This window comes from Natrix helvetica (assembly GCF_964273705.1).
Source record: "Natrix helvetica genome assembly, chromosome: 6".
NCBI lineage: Eukaryota > Metazoa > Chordata > Lepidosauria > Squamata > Natricidae > Natrix > Natrix helvetica.
The window spans coordinates 79,864,956-79,889,065 of record NC_138553.1 but is presented as its reverse complement, the minus strand read 5'-3'; the positions used below and the strand labels follow the sequence as shown (position 1 = coordinate 79,889,065).

The 24,110-nt window shown below is 35.6% G+C and overlaps 1 protein-coding gene across 5 annotated transcripts in view; it reads right to left on the bottom strand.

Annotated features, from left to right (window-relative positions):
* Positions 1 to 24,110, bottom strand: part of KMT2E (lysine methyltransferase 2E (inactive)) — a 60,103-nt gene that overhangs the window by 33,513 nt on the left and 2,480 nt on the right. For 3 of the 5 annotated variants that reach the window (XM_081957938.1, XM_081957940.1, XM_081957941.1), the window contains exons 2-10: positions 15,388 to 15,572; positions 14,347 to 14,461; positions 12,864 to 13,093; positions 10,857 to 10,937; positions 9,451 to 9,509; positions 7,536 to 7,708; positions 6,607 to 6,645; positions 4,578 to 4,790; positions 722 to 852 (exon numbers count right to left, since the gene is read on the bottom strand). In XM_081957938.1, coding sequence (XP_081814064.1) covers positions 722 to 852; positions 4,578 to 4,790; positions 6,607 to 6,645; positions 7,536 to 7,708; positions 9,451 to 9,509; positions 10,857 to 10,937; positions 12,864 to 13,093; positions 14,347 to 14,461; positions 15,388 to 15,458 — 1,112 coding nt within the window. In that variant the 5' untranslated portion in view covers positions 15,459 to 15,572. Of the gene's footprint in view, positions 1 to 721; positions 853 to 1,401; positions 1,514 to 4,577; positions 4,791 to 6,606; positions 6,646 to 7,535; positions 7,709 to 9,450; positions 9,510 to 10,856; positions 10,938 to 12,863; positions 13,094 to 14,346; positions 14,462 to 15,387; positions 15,573 to 17,973; positions 18,058 to 24,110 lie in introns of those variants that run through there. The other 2 variants (XM_081957939.1, XM_081957942.1) reach the window with 2 other exon arrangements.

Genomic DNA, 24,110 nt, shown 5'->3' with positions numbered 1-24,110 from the left:
AAAGGAATCCGCTACTATTTATTCGTTCGGCATGCTTAGTGAGAATGAAAAGAAATATTTTTTTTCTTGACAAACTGAGAAAATGAAAACAAAACAACAATAACATGTCGGAGAAATGCAAGTCTAGAAGAAAATACACTATCATATGTGTGTTTGAATTATAATACTGACCATGTCAATCCTTGTGATTATTATTGCTAATTAATTTAATCGAGCAGGACGGTATCGAGAGCTATTCAGGCAGTGTATAACATTGGCTGTAATGTCTATTCTTTGAAGTTGCCTAGTTCTTTCATAAGCATAAATTTTAATTTTATGTTTGCTAACCTAATAACTATCTAGATGCAGCTTTTGCTTTTCATTTGCAAAATTGTGGAGAATCAAAGTAAGTCAAAACAAGCAACTTCAAATGATGGTACCAGACTGAGGCATAATGATAAAAATATTGAGACGAGTGACAAAGGTTTAAAAGGTTGGAAGAGATAAAAATGTATATATAAAGTAGAAATGAGAAGGAACAACACTGTCTAATTACCCAAGTGAATGACAATAACTACCGAGTTTTCAAAAGAGAAGCTGAAATGTAAGGCAAAGATCAGGTGAAAAAAAGTTTTTAATTTGCTTGACAATTGTAATATGTTTAAGAGAGTGGGGGAAGGAAGGGAGAGAAAGAGTAAAGAAGGTTAAAGAGAGTAACTAAAGAAGGTTTAGAGAAAAGTACCTCTTAAAGAAATATCCATTAGCTTCAAATTGTTCCCTCAGCATGAATTTTCCACGATATTCAATAATAAGTGCATCTGGAGGCAAGTCTTTGGCAGCTTTTAAAATTTTCTTATTTTTTTGAATATAGCTCTAAAAGGAGAAAAGAAAAATTTAAGAATCTTATTAACTGGCACACTGATACAGATATAATGTACCCTTTAACAGAACAGCCTGGTAATTTTAAATGTGTTTTCTTGTCTAAAAATCTAATTGGTTTTATTCCTGGAAGGACCTTGATTATCATATTTACATAGACATCTTAACTTACATATTGGAAAGGACAACAACTTGAATGCATGTATAAATTCTATAAAACTGAAAATCAAGACAAACTTTTCAAAATAGGTGGGGGGAGGGAGGAGCTGTTCCCTTACAGATGCTTCACACCATCTTATTAAAAGGCCAGAATTGAGGTGGCAGAAGGAATGAAAACACATGAAATATGCAGTCTCTCTCTTACATTTGCTAACCAGAGCAAAAGGGCAGGTGCCAAATAAGATACATTTCAACAAAAATGCCAACATGCGGATTCTTAGGTAAAGGGGATTTCTTCTGCATTTGGATAGCCTTAGGGTGGGAATATGCCTTTCTAAGAAAAAGTCTTACTGTACTCTGACACAACAACTAAGGAACTCACACCTCTTGTAATTGTGTCACTTCTGATCAAAAGAGAATTGGCCTATATCTAGGCGAAGGTCTCTGCAAGCAGGGACATTCCTCCAAGGAGTGCGTCACGTGCGCCATGCTGATGCTAGAGAGAAAGAAGCAAAGATGCTTCTTATTACAAGAGCTGAGAATGTAACTTTTCCTTTATTGTTTAGTCTCTTTCTATCGACATTAAATTGATCAAATAGCTTGCAGATCCCTTCCATAGATTGCATGACACGTAGTTTGGATGGCATAATTGTGCGCTCTTATTTCTCATAATTAACTGTCAAGGAGCATTTATTTGGAATTGGGGGGTGGGGGGAAATACTGCAGGATATATTTGAAGGTAGATTAGTGTGGTACTTCAAAAGTGTGTACAAATCAAATAGTTAGCACCTCTCTAGCCATTTTATAACCAATCGCATACAATGGACAAAACATTAACTGCTGTGCCCATTCCAATATGCTATTGAAGCATACTAGCATATTGTTCATGTACTGTTTCAGCAAAAATAAATAAAAAAATGGCAAGTCTGTTTATAGCCATGTCAATACAGATTAGTTTCAATATATTGGTTCTTTGTGTGTAAAGTACCATTGTTTCTATCTAAATGATGGGGCCTCCCAGGGTTAAGCGGCTATCTGTTTATATTTATGACAATGCTATTAAAATGCGTTACATATCACAATTTTGATTATCCCTGAAATTTTCCACTGCGAAATAGAACAAGCATTCAGAAAATCAGCGGAGATATATGTAAGAAGAACCCTCCTATGTGTTGCTTCTACTCTGAACAAAATAGTTTGATAGTCCTTCTAAGACAGTGGCAATTTTGGCCCATGATGATCCCCTCAGAAATTATAGCAACACAAGAGGAAATCACATGCATTCCAAAGGAGACAAGTTTCTGTCATTGCAATTTTTCTGTTACACTGAGTCTATTGTTTTGTGGAAACAGAGGCCTGCATACACTACCAGAGCCAATAATTGGGATGTGCAAAATATTCTGTGCACAACAGCTGGTTTTTAGAAAAGTTGTGTCTGAACCAAAACATGCCCATGTGGGCTGATTTGTTCCATGGACAAGGGGAAAAATGGTTCACGTTCTATTCCAGATAGAAGTGGTTAGGAAGAAGACTTGAGAAAAAGGTATTCGGAAGTTTGTTGGCACAGGTAGAGGGCTGGGACCCCACTGTCTGTGTCTGATAGGAGGAGAAAAATGCTGGGAAAATCGAGGGAGCAGGTAAGACAGCTGCTGAGATGTGCTGGGACATGAGCAGTAGTGGCAACTGAAAGGAGGAGGATCAGAGATTCAGAAGATCAAGGATTTAGTAGGCCAGTGCTATGTTAGATGCTGTGGACAGACAGTTTGGGCAACGGAGACCACTTTTCCCCTCTTTGCTTTCTCTAGATTTTGCCAAAACCTGGAACAATCTAAGCAATTCAGGTTTGTGTTTGACTCTGCCAAACCATGGCTGATCTGAAACAATTCAGCAAAACCTTTAGAATGCAAATGTCTGTCCCAAGTTCAAAATCTACATAACAACTTTTGGGCCAACAAAACTTCGTTTAAAATATTTTAGAAATATATTTTATTACAATCTGTAAGTAAACATTATTTTTCAATTCTTAGGTATGGGTTTATTGTTCGTATTTTATAAGACTTTGACACCATTGCACCACTGAAAAATAAGCTTATAGCTTTCAATTATTTTCAGTTCTAGTAGTGAAGGAGACTGGAAAATCAAATTTTCTTTTGATCAATGTTGTTTAAAACTATATAAAATTGAAATGACTGTAAAATGAATACAGCAGTAAAAAGGGTTTTGAGGAATCCTTTAATTAAACATATTATTGCTCACTTTTGGTGTCAATTTTTTAAAATTTAAGACTATGTATGTGTTTTTCATATTCATGCTATTTGTCTCATTGAAATTGAGATGGTCACACAGATACTTTTGAATTGTCCTATCTCTCACCTTGGAGGATGGAGTTAATATTCTCTAATTACAAATTGTCTGGACCAATTACAACAGACAATTGTGTGCCTCACTTTAAATGATCAGGACTGTGAGGCTTCTGTGCTACAGAAATGACAGGCAGAAATTCCCGGATCTCAAGATAACATAAGCCAAATAGGGTTTTAGCATGGATATTTTACATTTTAATATTGCTTCTTACTTTTCAGTGGATCCATAAGTTCTGTAATAAATAGCTAAAGATGTGTTTTCAAGTACATGAACACATGTAATTGTACATGCCAATTGTTTTCTTCTATCCCCTAATCATTATTTTCATTATCAACATTAACCATAAAATATATGATTGAAATGTCTTTGGCAGAGATAAACACATCAGAATACAGATTCAGAGCTTCACTATTTTAAATGGAAATGAAGACAGTGCAAGCTTTATTTTGTAACAAAATCTTATCACATTTCTTGCCAGTTCTTTCTTTTATATGAAAGAAGCATCTATTTTCTCCTAGTTATGTTGAACTGTTCTTAATATTAAGGGAAAACATTTATGAATGAGATGCTGCAAAGCTGACAATGAATGATTGGCTAACCAGACTCACACAATTCCTTCTCCAACAACTTCTGCATGACACAAAATGACTGTCAGCTACTGAGAGTGGTCTGAATGCTTTAATTCTCCATTTTACTCAGTATTTTATATTTCCAAGTTAGAGATAAGGCTATTTAATTTTGTAGCTTGTAACAGTTCTGTGGATAATTAGAATTTAATCTTCCATAAAACCATGGACACTTCATTAATGTTTGTATATCTTAAAACATCCATATGTAGTGTTGTTATTTATTGTACTCTATAAATAAATAGCAATAGTACTTAGACTTATATACTGCTTTATAATGCTTTACAGCCCTCTCTAAGCAGTTTACAAAATCAGCATATTGCCCCCAACAATTTGGGTTTAAATGGTAAAGTGTTTATTGTGATAATTGAAAGTCATCACTGGGCACCGTTTCCCACCAATAGTTGGCTATTTTAGAAAGTAAATAAATACATGACAAATAAATAAACCAATGGCTGTTCATAAGGAAGGGGGAAGCCACACCTTCAATATTATACGTTTTTGTATAAAGAAATGCAAAATTTTAATACTATGTTACATTAAACGTTCCTTCAATATGCATTCATATACCTCTACTGGAGGTTTGAAGATTGAGTTGCTGGTGACCACCTCTTTTTTTTCATCTCCATTTCCTAATCTCAAAACTATTCGCTGGGCCTCTCTCTGAACACCTTCACTGTATTGATTGTTGTTTGCTTCTTCGTACCGATCCATCCATGCCTTGATTTTAGTTTCCCACCCAAAGTTTGAAATATCAGAAGGATCAATCTCTGGAGCCGAGCCCTGTGTGAAAATACAAACATAAAATTAGGGTGCTTTCAGAGCCAGCTGACTCAAAACATCTGTGAAAAACATAATTACCTAATTCGTGCACAAGATGTATGAAACTTAGCAACTTTCTACAAAATTAAGGGCTCAATGATATGGTCTCTTGACATTCACCATACCTTCCCCTGGAGTTTCAATCAAATCCTGCTCCTGCGCCCCATCTTTAACTGAAATAAAAACCTCAAAGTTAAGATACTCTTCACTTTCCTAGGTTTTTGTCAATTTGCCTGTTCACAGGTTCTTAATCCCACAAAACCCAACTGCTTTAACTTATGGAAGCGAGACTGTCGATACGACATTATTCAGCTGATCAGTGCTAATGGTCCAGTACAATTGTACACAAATGACAGCATTTCTGTAGTTGCAACATACAGACATTTCTATTAGATTAATAGCAATAGCACGTAGAGATTTATATATTGCTTCATAGCGCTTTACAGCTCTAAGCAGTTTACAGAATCAGCATATTGCCCTCAACTATCTAGGTCTTCTTTTACCAACCTCGGAAGGATGGAAGACTGAGTCAACCTTGAGCTGATCAGAATTGAACTCCTGGCTGTGGGCAGTTAGTTTTCAATACTGCATTCTAAGCACTGCGCCTGCATAGCTTACATAGCAATAGCATGTAAGACTTATATACTGCTTCATAATGCTTTCCAGCTCTCTCTAAGCAGTTTACAGAATCAGCATATTGCTTTCAACAATCTGGATCCTCATTTTATCGACCTTGGAAGGAGGGAAGGCTGAGTCAACCTTGAGCTGATCAGAATTGAACTCCTGGCTGTGGGCAGTGAGTTAGCCTACAATACTGCATTCTAACCACCGCACCACCATAGCTCTTTAATTAAGATTTGGGGACTCTTTTTTTTTTGTGGTTTTAATTTCTCTTAAAGAAGTGAGGTTCAGTGCTAGGTATCTCCTATTTGTTTTGAATATGGTCTGTTTTCCCTCCCAACGTATTTCTTTGTGTCCCCTTAAACCAGTGTTTCTCAAACTTGGCGACTTTAAGTCCTGTGGACTTCAACTCCCAGAATTCCCCAGCCAGCTATGCTGGCTGGGGGATTCTGGGAGTTGAAGTCCACAGGACTTAAAGTCGCCAAGTTTGAGAAACACTGCCTTAAACAATATATAGTTTTTATATGAACTCTACTGTGAGAGGATTTCAAAGGGCATTCAACAACGCACAGAATTGGAATGGGCCTTTTTAATAGGCTCTTCCTTGGCTCTGGAAAGCCTTTTCTCAGCAATCTACCTCATTCCATCTCTACAAGTGTTCTACCTTCAGGAACACAAAGCTGCCCTTGAAAGCATGTGTTGTAGATGAAGCTGTCATCTTACAACTGTCCTATATTTGGCATCTGGCAGATATGCGGACTTCAAATCCTCAAATTCCCCAGGCAGCATGCCCAGTGTAGAGAAGATTGGGAATGCAGTCTCCACATCCAGCAAGCATCCATACTGGTGAATACTAGTTTATTAACTGCCCTTCAAGTTACTTGTAGCAGCTTAATTGCATTACAGATAATATTCATACATCTCTATGGTTTTTTTATACTACATAGCATTTACATCGTATCTAATTTTAATAGTGTTAATGTTTTATGAACATTCGATGTTATTGGCCCCCTTAGGCACTAGTTTTAGAAATATGAAGATTTAAAGATTTTAAACAGTATAAAACATAGCTTGACAACCAACCCTCTGGTACCCGTTAATCAATGAACAAAAGAGTATAGTGAAATAAATAGTAACAAGAACCTAAATGTTTTACCTTAACTCTTGAAGATTTTCTAGAACCTTCACGGAAAGCCTGAAAAAAAAATTACATCGGCATGCAAGATTAAAATAAATATTCTCTGAAGGAGGATTCGCCTGAATATATTCAATTTGCTTGAAAGACAAAAATCCTTCTGCGGCACTATAAAGCTGAGCAGCCAACCATCCACCTTTCTTTTGACCCCCAAAATAAGCACTTGGCCTTATTTTCAATACTGACCAGTTCTCGTTACCAATATCCCTTTTTGGAATCAAGTGAGGAGATCCTTCAAACTTTCTTTTTGAAAGAAAGTTCAAAGCTCTGCCTCTTTAATGTCCCATTTCTAAATATCAGAGATTATATTTTGGAGACTACAGTATCTAAGAGGTGCTGAGCAACCGACCATCAACTTTGTGGAGCAGGTATTCCTGGCTCCTTTTAAAGAGGCACTGGTGCCTTCTCCTCCTTAAGAAGCCATTGCTGGATTCCCCTGTTCTGAACAATTTTCATCCAATCTTCCTCATCCAGAAGCTGGGGTGTTGCAACCCCAGAGGAAATGGACTGTCTGGACCCTTTCCAGTCAGGTTTCAGGCCGAGATATGGAACCAAAAGAGTGGCAGGATGGAGGTGGTGCATCCATCCTTGCTCTTCTTGACCTCTTGGTGGCCCTTCCAATACCATTAACCATAGCTATTCTTTTGTGATGACCTAAGGAGTTTTTTTTGGGGGGGGGGGGCAGTTCTGTGCTGGCTCACCTCCTTCCCCCAAGGCCTGTCCCAATTGGTGTGGAAAGGGAGTGAGAAGTCCAGCTCATGGCCTCTGCTTTGTGAGCTGCCGCAGGGCTCTCTCTGTTTCGTTTTAACATTTACATGAAACCACCTCCGTGAAGGTGATAGGCAGTTTTAAAATCGATACATCAAAATCAGCATTAGATTTTAGCTTACTTTTTTACATTTTGTGATGGTTTGCTCTTTCTCTCCACTTTTTTTCCTTTTCTTATCTGTGACCTTTGTAACTCGTGTAGCAGTTAGCGTAATTGTAGTTGGTGTATGTTGAAAAGCAGTATATAATTCTACAGGAACTTCATCACCACTTTCTGTTGCACTGGTATCCCCATCTTTAAAATACAAACGAAAGAGGAAATTATCTCACAGTACTGAAATATTCCATGAATTAAAATCATTGATGGTATAAACTATTAATTGCACATAAAATTATCCAAATTTATGTAAAAGGAAAACAAGGAGTTAATAATATTAACATTTATTAGATCATGGGCTCCAGTGACAAAAAATGTTTAGATTTGTGGTTTCTTTAAATTCAATAAAGCTTCAATTTTTCCAGAAGTGCTGAAAGATTTCCATATACTGAGCATAGTTTATATCAAATTACCTCTCAATTATAAATTCATATACTTATGTAAGTTTTAACCCAAATGTAAGGGTTCTCTTCTCATATTATATTTAAAACAAACATTAGGATGCAAGGTTTTAGACCAAGTATAACAACTCGGGGAAAAAATGACTACAGGAAAATATGTTTCACAATAGTTACAATCACACTAATACAATAAAGATAATGTCCTTCCAATTAATGGGGAAACTAATCTTAGTCAACAACTTTTCCTAAAGCTAAGACTTATTCTTTTAGATTCCAAATAAATTGGAAACATTGGCTATCATTTGTGTTTTCTTCCCAAAAGGCCCTCTAATGTCACTGTAAACTCATAATGCAAAAAGTAATTAAAAAGTGTATCACACACATGGTGATCTTTATAACAAAAGGTCACCATCAACTTCTAATTATTAGTTGCTTCACTGCCTGTAGGAACTGTCAGCAGAAGTCAAACAAAACAATTAGCAAAGAAGTAAGGTATCTTTTAGCATATGCAAATGTCTCTTCTGTGTCTTCATCAGTTTCTCAAAGGCTGTGTTAAATTTATGAGTGGCTTGCAGTTTGGAAATATGTATTTTGATTCAATCATATATTTTATAACTCTAAAAAAATCTTCCACTATTGAAAAAAAATATCACTCATTATCCACTATAAGAACTAAGCCTTTTTCTTCCTAAAGCAATGCAGCAACATTCATTGAGCATATTTAAATACACCACAATATTCAGAGAGAAACATAAAAAAATAAACCAAATCTGACCTAGAAAGGTATGAGATGAGGCATGCTAACTGTTATAGCAGCTTTTACCCCTGAAGAGAGGATATTTGCCAGATAAGCAGATTTGGTATTTCCCCATTTCAGGATAAACCGCATATAAACCTAATACTTCATTTTGCAGCAACATTATATAAGAAAACACACCAAGGTGTTTAATGCCATTTTATTCTATTTGGTTCTGACTGATTCCTAGTTCCTGTATTTTGTTATTACTTTTGCTCTGTATTTTATTTCTCGGTGTTGTAGCAGAGTGTTCAATTATTGGAATAGTTGACAAATATTGCAAAATAAATAAACTCTAGCATCTATGTATCAAGTTACTGCTGAGTTGTTGTTTTAGTTATAAGCATAACGATAATTAAAAATACAGGAACTAATTTTACAAGATTTGGTTAAAATTAAACAATGTGCACTTGTTTTAGGAAGGAAAATATTCAAAAGTTGTTCTGTAAACAAATATTGTTAATTTATTTGCATAAAAACTGGTGAGCTATTTGCATACAAACAGGTTTTATTAGCAAATAAAAACATTCCATCTATACGCTATTAAAGGATGTTTATTTTTTTAGCAAAAATCCAAGACCAATAAAGGGGGGGGGGGGAAAGTGTCAACAGCAACAGAGTGCTTGGGATCCATGTAATTATCAAGAACAAACTTTAGAATTTAATGAAATTTTTTTACCTACCTGACATATTTTCTCTTTTTCTACGCTGGAGCAACACTGCTCTTTCCTTATCTAAGCTCCTTTTAAAAATAGGGAAAAAAAGAAACTAAGTAAATATTAAGATTTTGATGGAACATCAAAGGTTTTTTTAATGAATGGTATATGTGTATTAAATGTAATAAACAATTAAAATAAAAATGGCTGTATCCACTCACCCTACTAATTAATTCATTTTTGCTGTTTGAATACTTTTTTAAAAAAATGGCAAATATTGTATGAACAGAACCAGAGGAAATGTATCAAAATTTTAACCTGGAGCTCTCCAGACTGGGAATTTTATACTTGTAGAAAGGATCAATTTCAAAGCAAAGAACTTAGAAATGCAGTGACATCTAAATCTTTGTTACTTTAGTATTCCAGCTTCATATCAGTGGTGGGTTCTGGATCCCGTTTCAACCGTGCCCGGCGTTGCCTACATGGACACGCGCAGCATGCGCATGTGTCGTACCTGCCTGTGCTGCTCAGCGGAGTGTTGCTCAGGCGCCATATGCGCCATGCACAGAAGCGCCAAAGGCTTAAAGTACAGGTATGGAGCTCGGAGGGCGGGCCCTCCGGAGCACCGTACCGGAATGGTAACCAGTGCTCCGGCCAGGCTCTGGTATGCCCGTACCAGAGCATACCGCCTGCAACCCACCACTACTTCATATGTAAAGAGACAGACTAAACCCCCTAAAGTAGTGGTGTCAAACTCGATTTCATTAAGGGTCGCATCAGGGTTGTTTGACCTCACGGGGACCAGGAGGGCGTGGTCAGGGTGGGTGTGGCCAGCTCAATGTCACTTGTGTTGGGGGCATCTGTGGTGGACCAAGCCCTCCGCCAGTAAAAACAGGCTTCCAAGCTCCGTTTTCGGCTGGGACGGCCTCCTGCAACCCTTAGCCAGCAAAAATGGGGGGAAAAGGGTGCACGTGGCCCTCCCAAGCTCTCTTTTTGCTGGCACAGGCATCGCGGTCCAGTCCTTCGCTGTTTCCAGGGCAACCCCGTGCGCCAGATGTAAGCGCCTTTGCAGGCGTTGAATTTAGGCACCCCTGCCGTAAAGCACGATGTGTATTCTGACAATATTCAAAACCTAGAAACTGCCTCAAACTGGCTATTTCTTGTAACACAGTAACAGTGTCTATATTGTAATATGGGTATTAAATATCAAATCTTCTTTAATTCAAATATCATTATGAAAAAGGACTATTCTGGACACCCCTTTTACTGAACGAAGAGTGCCACCTTTTAAAATAAATTGTACTCGTCAATATAATATTCAAATGTATTAATATAATGGAGAAGAGAGGTTTGGCTTCATCTGCCCATATTTTGTCCATGTCTCAAATCATGTGCCAACACAAATAATATATTTTCAATTATGTACCACTCACCTAGGCTGGCAACGCTCACAAAGGTATGTGTCAGGAATATGCTGCCTATCAATCCCCATGCAATCAATGTGCTGCCAAACACTTAAAATAAAGAAAAGGAGAGAATGCAGTGTTATTTTCATACTTTTCAAGGTTTAGATAGTTCACTCAAGTTTCCTTGTGGCCAAAGAAAATTAATTTCCCTAAAACCTGCTATCACTTGAAATGATGATATGCAAAATGTAGTGAGTGTTCAATTATTGCTTTTTCAAATAATCTCCTCTCTAAACAACGTAGCCAATGCTACATTACTCTCTTCTGGGTGTTTGGATATCCTGCACGTGGCTTGTTTTGTTTCTGTAATTCCTCTAAAGCCACAAAGCCTTGCAGAAAGCATTAGCTGATAAGCAGCAGCCACAAGTTTCAACCCTCTGCCATTGGCCAAAGCTAATTGAACAGGGCTGGGAGGATGATGATGGTGGTGGTGTGTGTGTGTGTGTGTGTGTGTGTGTGTGCGTGCGTATGCATATTCATTCATTCATTTTTACCTGGCTACTTTTACTATTGTTTTTACATAATTTGTTATGAAGAAGGTAGCAATGTTACTGTCCGTCTCTGTGTTGTGTTTTTATTTTCAGGCGGAATACCAAATCTGAGTTTATAGTCTGAGTGTGTATTGTAATGAATATTGTTGTACTCTCAAATGTGGAGGTAGTCAAATGCAAAATTTATGGCTTTGTTAATATGTCTAACGTATAGGCAGGTTGGCAAAGGCAACATATGTACATCATGAATATTTGTTTGGAAGAAGCATTAAGACAACTGCCAGAAAAGTATATTTTTGCTCTTGGTCATAGGCTGTATTAATGTGACTACATGGCTACAGCTTCCTTTTAGATTTATTCTACAGCTATTTGTAGAAGCAGGTCAGACTGCAAAAGCCATTCTTAGCTGAAGCTTCCTTTGTTTGCTCTGATAATTTTTCAAATGTTTGCTTTGTTTTATGTTGGCTAATTCTTCAGCAGGTGGGATAGAAGGTAGCACTCAGCATGATCCTCTAGGACAAAAGATAACAGCAATGAGCTTGTTTCAAGTTCCCATTGCTTGGACAGAATGTTCTGATGGGATCATTTTATTACAAGCTAGGTACAAACTTTTTTTCTTTCTTTCACGCACTTGCCTATTCTTCATTTTTAACAATATGATCATTCAGAAGGTTACGTTCTGACTGAAGAGATAAAGTGTGCACAGATACTTTTCTGGATAGCAGTTTCTCCAATAAAACCCACATTTGCAACCTGAACTTTCAGTAATGTGTGTGTGTGGTTTTTTTTTTAAAGTATCGCCACCAGGATTTCCCATTACAATGGTCTGAGATTTTAATTCAACTCCAACCATGCCTGTAAGTCATACAGCACCTTTAGAAGTACACAAGTGACACTAATAACCAAGATTCTACAAAACAAAGCTTTGTTCATTGGCAATAGCAATAGCGATTAGACTTATATACCACTTCACAGTGCTTCACAGGCTTTCTCTAAGCAGAGTTAGCATATTGTCCCCAACAATCTGGGTCCTCATTTTACCAACCTTGGAAGGCTGAATCAACCTTGAGCCAGTCAGGATTGGACAGGATTGAACTCCTGGCAGTGGGCAGAGTAAGCCTGCAATACTGCATTGTAACCACTGAGCTGCCAGGGCTCCTATCTACTTATCACCCAGTGCCTCCTGCTCACTCTACTGTGGGGCTAACAATGAGTTCTGTGCTATGATCCTCAGCATGATCCCCACTTGCAGAGTGACTCTGCTGATGACTTGATGGCCTCATCCATCCATCCTGTGAGCAAAATGGTGGCCAACACAATAACAAAATGGTGGTGGCTTCTATTATTGCCATGTTTACCTAATGGCCTACATACTTCGTTAAAGGAAGGAAATCTCACTGAGCAACGAGAGGGCCAGCAGAGCTGATAGTAATAATACTGGGTATGAACATTTCAAAACGCTTGTGCGTAGGGACTACTTTACCTGCATTTGTCACAACAGATCATATAGCCATCGTCATGGGTGAATCCACAAATGCACCGAGTTATATCCGTGCCGTAGCTTCCATCCTCAGATGTGCTGATAGTAGTAGCACTGGATGTCTCATCAAAATTTGGAGCAGTGTATATGCCTACTTCATTCTTGCTTATAAGAACTGAAGGAGGAGGCGATGCTGGGGGCGTTGGAGGAGGACGAGCGCCATAATTATGGTCCTGAAAAATTAGTTCCATAAAATCATCCATCTTTTCGTTAAGACCTTTTTAAAAATATTCATGCATAGAATTATAAACCTGGCCTTTTCAACATTTCTCCCACCAACCCAACCTCATTCACGATCATGTATTATGTTTAAAACCTCTGAAGCGAATTAGCTTCTTTTAAAAAGTAAATGCATATTACTTTATCCATTCTGACACTACTGACAGAGGTTTTATAATATTGATTTCTTACCCATCCTGAATAAACAAAATCTGATTATCATTAATATTTATACCGCAGGAAATAGTTAGGCATCACAAAGCATGCTGCTGGGTAAGACTAATTACAAACCAGGGTTGTTCAATTATTATACAACATAGATACTTATTCAGGCTGAATGTTAAAGTATCAGAGAAAGCACATCTGCTTTCTTAGTATAAAAACCAATTTCATTTAAGCAGAAGTCCTTCAATGCAGGATTAAAAATTCCATCTTTTCTACATAGTTATAGTAATTGGTTTAAGGTAGTATTTACTTAGAAAAGAAAAAAAGGCCTACTTTATCAATTCATCACTGCAGGCAACTATTTTATAGGATGCTATCTTAAAACAAATAGAGATAAGATCAGATGATTGTGTAACAATAAAGCAGCCAAGAAAATTGTGCCAAATTCTATTTGAGCACAAGACATAGCAGTAATGCATGTTTAAAATGGACTTGAATTGATATTATTCTCGGTACTCCAACTTGCTGATTCCTTTACATGCAACTGAAGACTTTGCTGTAGGAAAGCTTTGCTGCATTTTAAAGGAAAATGTAACTTGTGTAGATTGTTTAATCAAACAATACATAACAATCAAAGGAAGTATAATGTCGAATAAGGCAGAGCTGGCTTTTTTCTACTGGCCAGAGTTCCTGCTTTAATTGCTGTAGGACTAGGTTTGCAAGATCAGGCTAGCCAAGGGCATAACTATTGTGATTTTAGCTTCAAGTTTATTTATAAGTCCAATTCTATTATTCAAGAAAATTAAGTAAAAACAGTAATAAAAGCAATGCCGTTTAAGAAAGAATGACAAAAGTAATGGAAGAATTTGAGATAAAAATTGTAAAGAACCATTAAAACCAACTTCTTTTATAATGACGTTGAGAGTTGGGATATGTCAGTGAACTATTTTCATATCAAGCCAAACCAACTAGCCAAAACACAATTAAATGTCTGGAAACTTAACAAGGACCTAAAATAAAGGCTTTTAAAAAAAGAACATACCGCATAAGGCAAACCAATGTAACTGTGTGAATGATGAGAGCTGTTATTATATAGTTGATGTGGATAACTGTTTGACTTCTCAACTACCACAGGGCTAGCTTCTACAGATTCAGGTCTGAAAAGCAAGAAAGGTGGATAAACATTACAATTTCACATTCAACGGCTCCTGCGTGGGTTTCTCTCTTGCTTATTAATGCAGCATATATAACAACTGTGGAAAATGTATACAATACAATGCAGAGAAACATTCTGAAGGAACCTACTAAAGAAACTGGGGAAAATGTTGCTTATGTCACTCATGCCAAACAGCCACTGAAGCACACATACTAGCAAGTGAACACTGTGTGAATTTTAATAACGTGGACAATGTTGTACAACACAACACAGCTGTACAAAAAATGATTGCAAGGCAGAGAGTACATTAGCATCAATAATCCTTATTGTTTCTGTGATCACATATGAGACGTAGGAGTCATCCCATATGTTGCTAACAGTATCTGAAACCCCAGTAGTTTCCATCAGTGACATCTAGTGGTAGCGTAAGAGTAGTTCCACAAATTCCCACATGATTTTTACATGTTTATTGTAATAGAAACTCAGTGAAAAGATCGTAGAAGTCATCCTTTCGGATGTACCAGCGTCCAGAAACTCACCTTCTCCGAGTTACTACTAGAACATATTAATTCTGGACAGCCCAAATAACCCAGAAGTAAAATATAAAATTTCTTCATGGAAAATATAATTAACAAACTTGTTTTAAAAGACGTGTTAACATTTAAAAAAAAATATTCTTAAATGTCACATTATAATTATACCTTAGCATATTTAAATTACCAAGTTTACCAAGCTGAAACTTTTAAAAAGGTTTTTTTTTAAAAAAACCTGATTTATCTATTTTATCAATGAATATTAATCCTTCTGCACACTAACTTAGTGCAGAAAACAAATCTACTGAAATTTGGTAACAAATACTGCATGCTAACAATGAAAACAATGTAACACAACAGGAAAACAAAGTTGCTATAATGCTACAATACTTACTCTGAGCCTGCAGCCATTTCCAAATAAGATGGTTCTGCTGTGTCAACCCCCAACGGGACCACTATGCTCATGACGTTCGTTTCTGATAAATTCGTTTACTATGGATTTCTATGCATTGGTATCCAAAACACTGGGGCATGCCAGCCACAGTGCTCATTGCAAACATCTAAGTGCATCCACAAACTCTGTTCAACAACAACAACAACAGAAGTTGAAAAGTCACACATTTTTTCTCAGAATGAATCTAAACGTTAAAAATGAAAACACTGATTCATGATATAAATATATCCAAACAAAATCTTACTGAGTTCAATGATACATTCTTGATTGTGTTTAATATTGCAGTCTAATATATAATACGAGTACATTCATTTTTCTTAATTATGTGTCACCCAATCTCAATGTTGAAGCACCTCTGGCCAGTTTTTCTAACCTGATACACATTTGTTAACTTTATGTCAAAATAAACTTATTTATTTGGATTAGTAATTCTGTATAGCTGCAGAATGCTCAGACATCAAAATTTGTAAATTACCAGCTATAGATTCATTTGCATTATTCTGCTCTAATATTTATATCCCAGCAGACAGAACTGGAGATTAATAAATGTGGCCAAGAATAGTAGTCCTGCTGCTAGGGACAGAAAAATGCCCTGCTTTCCCCCTTTTTGGCAAACTTTGTTGAAGTCCTATAGTTCTGAGGTCTTCCTCAGTCCCCTCACAATATCCACCTGAGTAAATCATCTTTCTGTTCTGATGTCAAAGAGGTATAACACCTATAGAAATTTCTATAAATGGGAGAAATGCTTTAGGATTTTGCTCTTAAGGGTTCAACTGATGACCATCTTCTATCCCAAGTACTATTCAATATGAAACCTGCATGACATTTGTGGAGAATGTTATATACCTTTATTGTTTATGTGTTCTCGTTTATTTATATTCTTTTGAATCTATATGCTATCTTTTGACAATCCTAATGCTGTGAGCAAGATGGATTTATAGTTCCAGAAAACCAAAAAGTTACTTTCATCACTATTAATTATAATTAGTATTTGAATATATAATATTGATAAAATAGCCTTTTTGCCTTAGCGTGATACTTAGATCTCATGGAAATGTAATTTTTATCTTCCTTAAACCTCTGCCTCTGCAATGAACTATTTTTTAAATGAAGATGCCCATTCAAATAGTTATTTTATCCAGTTTTTTTAAAAAGCTGTAAAGTTTACACTCATTGTATCGCTCTCCCTATTAGAAAACATTTACTAACTTAAAATATGTATACCAAGCACACCTAATTTGTCTGAACTACTATATTGCTTACCATCTGTTCTGACTGCCTCAGCAGGAATGAAACTGACACATCTGCTAGAAAAATGCAGAATAGAAAAAATTGGTTTCTAAGCAGAAAAAGTCTCACTGAATAGGAGATATTACACACACACACGTGTGTGTGTGTGTGTATGTGTGTTGCATTTGTGTTGATAAATAAATAAAGGGAGACTAGTATAATTTATTTCAAGCTATTTAGCTCTCATCAGCTAGCCACACCCTTACTGGGAATTGAACCTGGGCTGTATTACATATTAGGCAGTTCTATTAACCACTAAGCCACAGGCTCTCCTCCTTTATCAGCTAAGCCAGGGAAATAGGTATGTATTGTGTCACAACTTAGCTGATATGCATATATGGTGTCACAACCCCTGGTATTAATTAATTTTTAAATTAATGGATTGGATTTGGACTCAGTTTAGAATAGGTCCAACTAAAATCAAATGGACAAGTTAGCCATTACCATTCTTCTCTATGACAAAATCTAGGTCTAACTCAGTATTTTGAATAATGCTACTTTTTAAAGTTAGCACTCCAAATTGTAAAAAAAAAAAAAAAAGTGGTTTCTATGTTCCACTTTGCTCTTTAGGAACAAAATGCAAGAATACCCTTATAATTTTAGCTAAGATCTTGTCTGGCTGTAATGATGTAAATACTTAAGAAATACAGCATCATATTCAGTTTAAAAAATTCTCTTTGGATCAGTAAAGTTAAATTTAATTAATGTATCAAACGTAATAGGTCATAGAGCCTTCTACATCCCAATTATGCCTGCCCCCCTTTAACATTTTTATAAGGGGGAAAGCATTAGCTGTAGCTCCAACTACTACTTAAGAGAAGAGGATCTAATACGCAAACAGCTAACTCCAAGAACATAGCACTAATATGCGTAAAATATTCTTTCAGAACTTCACTGAAAAGTCAAAAAGGTCCTGTTAGCCAGAAGATCAAAAGGGTTTTTTATATGTACACTCATCTTCCTGAGTCTTTAAAAAAAATGCCAAATCTTGAAGCATATCAAGAGAACTTAAGGAGCATTAAGAACAGTCAGTTCTGCTGCTTAAAATTTGTTAAATAATTTACTTTTTAAAATATAGCCCAGAATAGAATTGCTGGCCCGCTGTCTGCAACTGGAAAAATTTCAAACTATTTTCCAATTGGTTAAGACATAAACTCTGGGTGTTCGGTTAAGAAGTTAAATGAAGATAACTACACTACATTCAGAACTGTTTTTTATGGAATTCTCACTAGATACCTCTTTGCAGTCTGATGTTGTTCCATTCATTACTACTGTCTGGATGAAGTTGTTCAACCAACTGCTGTAACCCATCTTTATTACCTGAAAGCAATAGGCATCTTATAACCATGTTGTTAATATCAATGTTCTAAAAGATTAAAATTTGTCCATATAACTTCATTCAGTAACAGGAGCTATTTTAAATGCATTGTGATCTCATAGTCAACTCAAATATTTCAAACAAGGAAATAATTCATACGAATATTTATCGCATAGCAGTGACTAAAATAGGTTTTTGGAACAAAATGCTGATGGATCAGTACTGCAATAGTAGTTTGCAACGGACAGCCAAGGTAGCAGACACAGTCCTCTTTGTTTCAAGCAAAAGAGGATTTTCCCAAAGGAAAGAGAGGCATTCAAGTGAGGAAAGATAGGTAGTAGTTGTGCAGTCCATTTTGGGCAAGATTCATACATATTTCCACTTTCGGTAGAAACCAAAATGGAGAATATTAAATAACAATACCCTGCATATCATATCTTCCACGCCGCTGCACAAAACTTTGCCACACGGCATGTTAGAAAATCACTGATGGAAAAATATGTTAAATTGATTAAGGGTGTCCCTATGTGTGAGTTAGGTGCCTTAGCCATGAAAGCCATGCGAGGTGACTTGGGGCCAGTCAGGCTCTCTCAGCCCCATTCACCTCACAGGGTTGTGGGGAAAATATAAGGAGATTGCTGTGTTGAATATGTTTGCTGCCTTGAGCTATTTGTAAAAATAATAAAGGTGGGATGTAAATAAATATGCCAAAAAGAACATAGCAATTAATCAGACTGATTACAAATGTATATTGTCTATTTCCACACATAAATATGGAGTACATTATAAAATGTATTCCATTTTTTTTTATAACTGGTAGTTTCAGTAATACTATTAAAGAAGCTCAGAACTTCAAAAGCTACTAATTTACTATATATAATATGCAAAATCGAGCTAGGAACTGTAAAGATGGAGGTAAAGAGTCTCTTTAGTCAGATTCAAAATCCTGGTGATGACTAAAATACATTCAAGTAGTTTTCTTGACAAGATTATCAAAGTTTGCCATTGCATTTTTAAGGTAGCCTATAGGCCTTGTGTTGATAACATCCAAGTACTAACTATATTTACCCTAGCTTGGTTTTGCTTTTTAAATTATCAGCTAAGATCACCTAGATACTGCTACCTGCTGTGATAAGAACCAAGTAAAACAAACCGTAAGACCCCCAAAAGCCAGCAACCAAAAGTCAGACTATGTAGGATAATAGGCTTACTTGGATAATTTGAGGCCAGTTGCCCTCAACCTAATATAACACACCGGGTTGCTAAAAGGGTAAACTAAGGGGAGACTTTCAAATGCATTGCCATAAGCCTTCAGAATGTAAAAACAGAAATATAATAAAAGTAGAAAGATGAAACAATGACAACTTAAATGAATTCTAAGTTACATACTAAGTTACCATTCCTGATTATTAAATTATAATACTGCTTGAGAAGACAATCTGATCCTAGCACCTTCAAAGCAAAATAAACGCAAATAATTATGATTAAAAATCACAATTTGATTTACTGATCTGCTTTTGTAAGTATATATGAATGCTAACTCATGTTACTTATTTCTCTCTCGCTCCCTTTCCCCTCTGCCTTTCACTCTCTCCCTTTCTCTCTGCAGTGCCAGGTAACTTATAATTTATGTACAAAAAATTCTAAATATTTCCAGCTGGGAATTTTGTATTCGACATGCCACCAAGAATAGAAAATGTTATTAGAAAATAAAAGCCAATCATAGCGCTTTTAATTTCAGCTTTTTCTTATTTACGTTTGCTTCTCCTTTCACTTTCTAATATCATCCTTCCCTCCCCTCCCACTACATATATGCTAAACCTGGGCATCCCGAAGCAGACAGGTGGCTTAGCAGAGTAGTAGTCTATGAACAAAGAGCTGTTTTGATTGAAGATCTAGGCCAGAATCAGCAGCTTTCAAAGGTCAGAAAGGACTCAACTGCTCATGTCATCTCATTCTTACTAGACTGAAAGCTGCAGAAGAACAGTTTAGCAGTGTGCAGCAGTGGCAGCACTGTAACAAATAGAACAGGTCAGCAATTTACTAAGCTTGTAAGCTGCTGTGGTAAATATCCGTAGACCAACTGGGATATAAGCTAGCTAGCTCTCTTCAACTTTCTCCAACCTATCTTTATGGGTATCTTGGTTCACATCTACAACCTCGTTCCCTTGGCAATCCTATCTGTACAGTGTGTTGACTCTCATACTGTCTGCATCCTTTCCAGTCCAGGATGAAGGAACCAAGGCTTTCTGAATTGTATATCCTATAGATAAGGGACAAAATGCCAGAAACAGTTATCCAAAGAATTTGACTCCTAGTCCTTAAAATGAATCAGATAATCTTCAGCATTTAAATGTTTATTTTCACAGATGTATTTCAAAATTCAGCACAGAATTTTATTTTATATTCTACAGCCATAATAACCCATACCATTACAGAGTAATTACAGGAAAGAGGGTAGTACCATTCCAAAATAAACTAGTGTTTATAGTATCTTTCCTCATTTTTCAGAGAACCTGATCTTAACAGATTAATATTCCTGACAGTCACTCAAAATATGTAAAAATGGCAAAACAGTTTTGGAATGAACAGATAGAAGAATGCTTTTTTTAAAGGATAGAATGCCATTTTGAAAGGAATGCACATAGTATTGTAATATGGCAATTCAAGATGCTATGTATAAGAAATCAAGTAACTGAGAACCTTTTCCATCTCTATTAAAGAAACTGCAATAGGAAAACAGAAAAATGTTGTCGGGTTTTCAACATTACAAATGTTATGAGGAATTTTTTTATCATGATCTACATTTTTGAAAAACATTGTATTATTGGAGTTTTATTGTTTGACACAGAATAAAAACACTGGGTTTTTAAAAAAAATAGAAGACATGCATATCAATGTTTGCCCAAGTTTCCCCCCCCCCCCTTTGAGGGTCCTGATTCCAAGAGACTGCATGAACAACCTGCAGTTTTCTAGGCAACACTTTTGCAAAAAGGTTTGGCACTGTCTTTTGCTTAAGGTTGAGAGAGTAACTGCCCCAAAGTTATGCAGATGGTTCCCGTGCCCAAGGCAGGATTAGAATTCAGGTTATAAACAACACCTTAACCACTAGACTAAACTGGCTCTCTTAAATATAATAAATGACAGGACAGTTGTCTTCCAGAGTAAAATAAGCATATTTTTAGCTCGACAATTATTTGGTTTCATAACAGTGGCTATATAACACATGCTATCATTAATACAGATCCTAAAGTTTACTCTTAGAATGGAAGCCTAGGAATCAAAATGGTTTATATCACAGTATCAAGGAGAAAGGAAACTAATTCAAATTATGTTTTTGGGACTAAGCTTTGATTAATTGACAGATCACTCATGTTAAAGTTGTCAATTATTTAACAATTCACATGAAAATAAAATTTCATTTCAATTAATAAGAATAGGAATTATCTATCGCCAATTCTACTTGCAAAATCTAATTCTCTTTAATGTAATATTTCAAAATAATAACTGTTTCACAAAGTAAATTCTCTCATGCTTTGAACATATAAAAAGTGTCCCGATAGAAAATTTGCAAATGAGATTAATTTTAAATCAATTAAATCAGAATGCATAATAGTGATTAATTTCAAAGATATTGGGACTCACAACTAATTGAACATGACAGCCAACTGAAAAGATAGCTACTGAGAAGGTAGCTAGTGAAAACTGCCAGTATTACATAGCACAATAAACTATGTTTTCTATTACATATTTGGTAGCCAGAGCACAAATGTATTGTGCATTATCTATACTAGAAATTATACAGAAATTCTATTGTGATGTTTGCTTGGTCAATATTTTGAGGAGAACTCCAGTATGGAGATGTTTTTTCTACACAGGCAAAAGCCAAAAGTTTTGTCATATTCCATTCTATGGCCAGAGGGTCCTTTTATTAAAGGAACAGAATGGACTACATAGCACCTGAAACATCACTATTCTGTATTTTTTGCTTAGCTTGAGCTACAAAAATTCATTTTTGTATAGCTTAGATTTATTCTGGTGTAAGAATAGACAAATTTCAATCTTGAAGATCCACTTTCTTTTTCACATTTGAGCTCTACAGGGTTGAAAAACAATTGGCATTAATCCAAAATAGGAGACTTCTGGGTATTTTCACCACCAGAATTAAAGTCAGAGTAATAGTTAGACATTATAAATACACTTTATTTTCCTACAAAATAGTTTCAATAACCTATTTGGGGAAGGGGTGAGACTTTATGTTGTTATTATTGTCAAACAATGGGGAATTGGAAACCCTTGCCAATCCACTCTAAATTACCTAGAGATCTACCAGTACATCCCAAGGCATTTTGTATCCTATAATTAGTATCAGAAAACCTTATAATATAATCTATTACCTTCCAATTAGTGTATTAGAAAGCATACCACTGATTTAAACTGATTCATTCTTGTATTTCCTAATTCTTTGGCACAATACTCAAGTTCTAGAATTTAAACTAGGCTTAACTACTTGAATATTTTGGAGCTTACCACATACTTCAATGTAATTTGGGGTACTAAAATGTGTCACAAATCAAATAATATATGCAGTTTTTAGTCTAGCAGGAATAAAGCAATACTTCCTTTATACCAAAATGCAAATTTTTAGTGAGATCTGGGGCGTAGTCTTAGGTTTTCATTTCCAGAGTTTGGAAAAGAGTTAAATATTTTGTGATGTACTAAGATTACAATTTTACAGTGCTATACCTGGGAATAAGCTTCACTGAACATTACAGGACTTGGTTTTGAATAGACTCTGGAAATTAGAACTATTCCTGAATATCCATATATGGAAATAATGTGCACCATGTAATAATTTATTAAATCCCATTATGTCCTACATTGTGTTAAAAATACAAGAAGATCCAAGGAATCAATCATATTTCATGATGAATGTTATTATTCAAGAGTTTTATTTTCTTAATTTCTGCCCTATACATAAATAGTCAAATAATTTCTGAAATTATTTAATAAACATTCTTATGTTAGGCCTCATTGTTTAACTTCATACATTAGAAAAAGTGTTCTATTATCATTTATTTTGTTTTCTTTTTGAAAAATGTTACTATGATGTATTACTCACCAACATAACAGTCAAGATCTGCATACAGAGCATCTCCACTAAGAACAGAGATGATTGCCATGCAATCAGTGAAATAGAAGGGCAAGAACAGTATTTTTAAAAGACAGTATTTTGAATTTGCTGAAGCCAACTGAATCTATAGCAAAATTGTCATTTACATTGCAATTCTATTTATTTTAAAGCAAATTCCAGGAAATTCAAGATGCTTATTCCATAATAAATATACACAGGATCATACTTGTTTACAATTCTATGAACAGAGAATATCCTGTAGAAGAAAGTGTCTTATCTCAAACTAAGGATGTATAGGATTGGGATGCTGGGTTAATAAATTTTCAGAAATTATTTGGGCAGTTTTAAGCCTATTACTAGGGAATGCAATATTGTCACAAGAGAGCAATGTAGAACAAAGGGTTTAAGATGGTTTCGTTTCTATATAAAAGACTGAACTGATAGATGGGTTTCTATATAATCTAGAATTCTACTCATAGCTTCCTTAAGCAAATTAAACAGAAATCATAGAGTTGCTGTCAGAAACCAATGAGAGCAAACCAGAAAGTCACTATAAATTTTGTTTTGCAATCACATTTAGACCAAATATTAGCAATAAAGCCAATCAATTATGAATAAAATCCACTAATTACAAATTATGACCAAAATGACGGTATAGGTACCATTTTTACCAAGAAACTGTCACAATCTTTACACAATTCTTGGGAATCATGTTCTGAAATTATGTATGTTTCAAAGGATGCAAAATGTTCCTTCTGACAAAATTAGTATTTAGGGACAATACATTTCATGCTATAGGCCTCACAATGTACTGAAGCCATACATGATCAGCCTTCCAAATACCATTCTCTGTCATTTGTCTAAAAAAAAGCAAGCATTAATGTAAAGTAGTATTAGCATTATATTAGTAAATATTAGCAC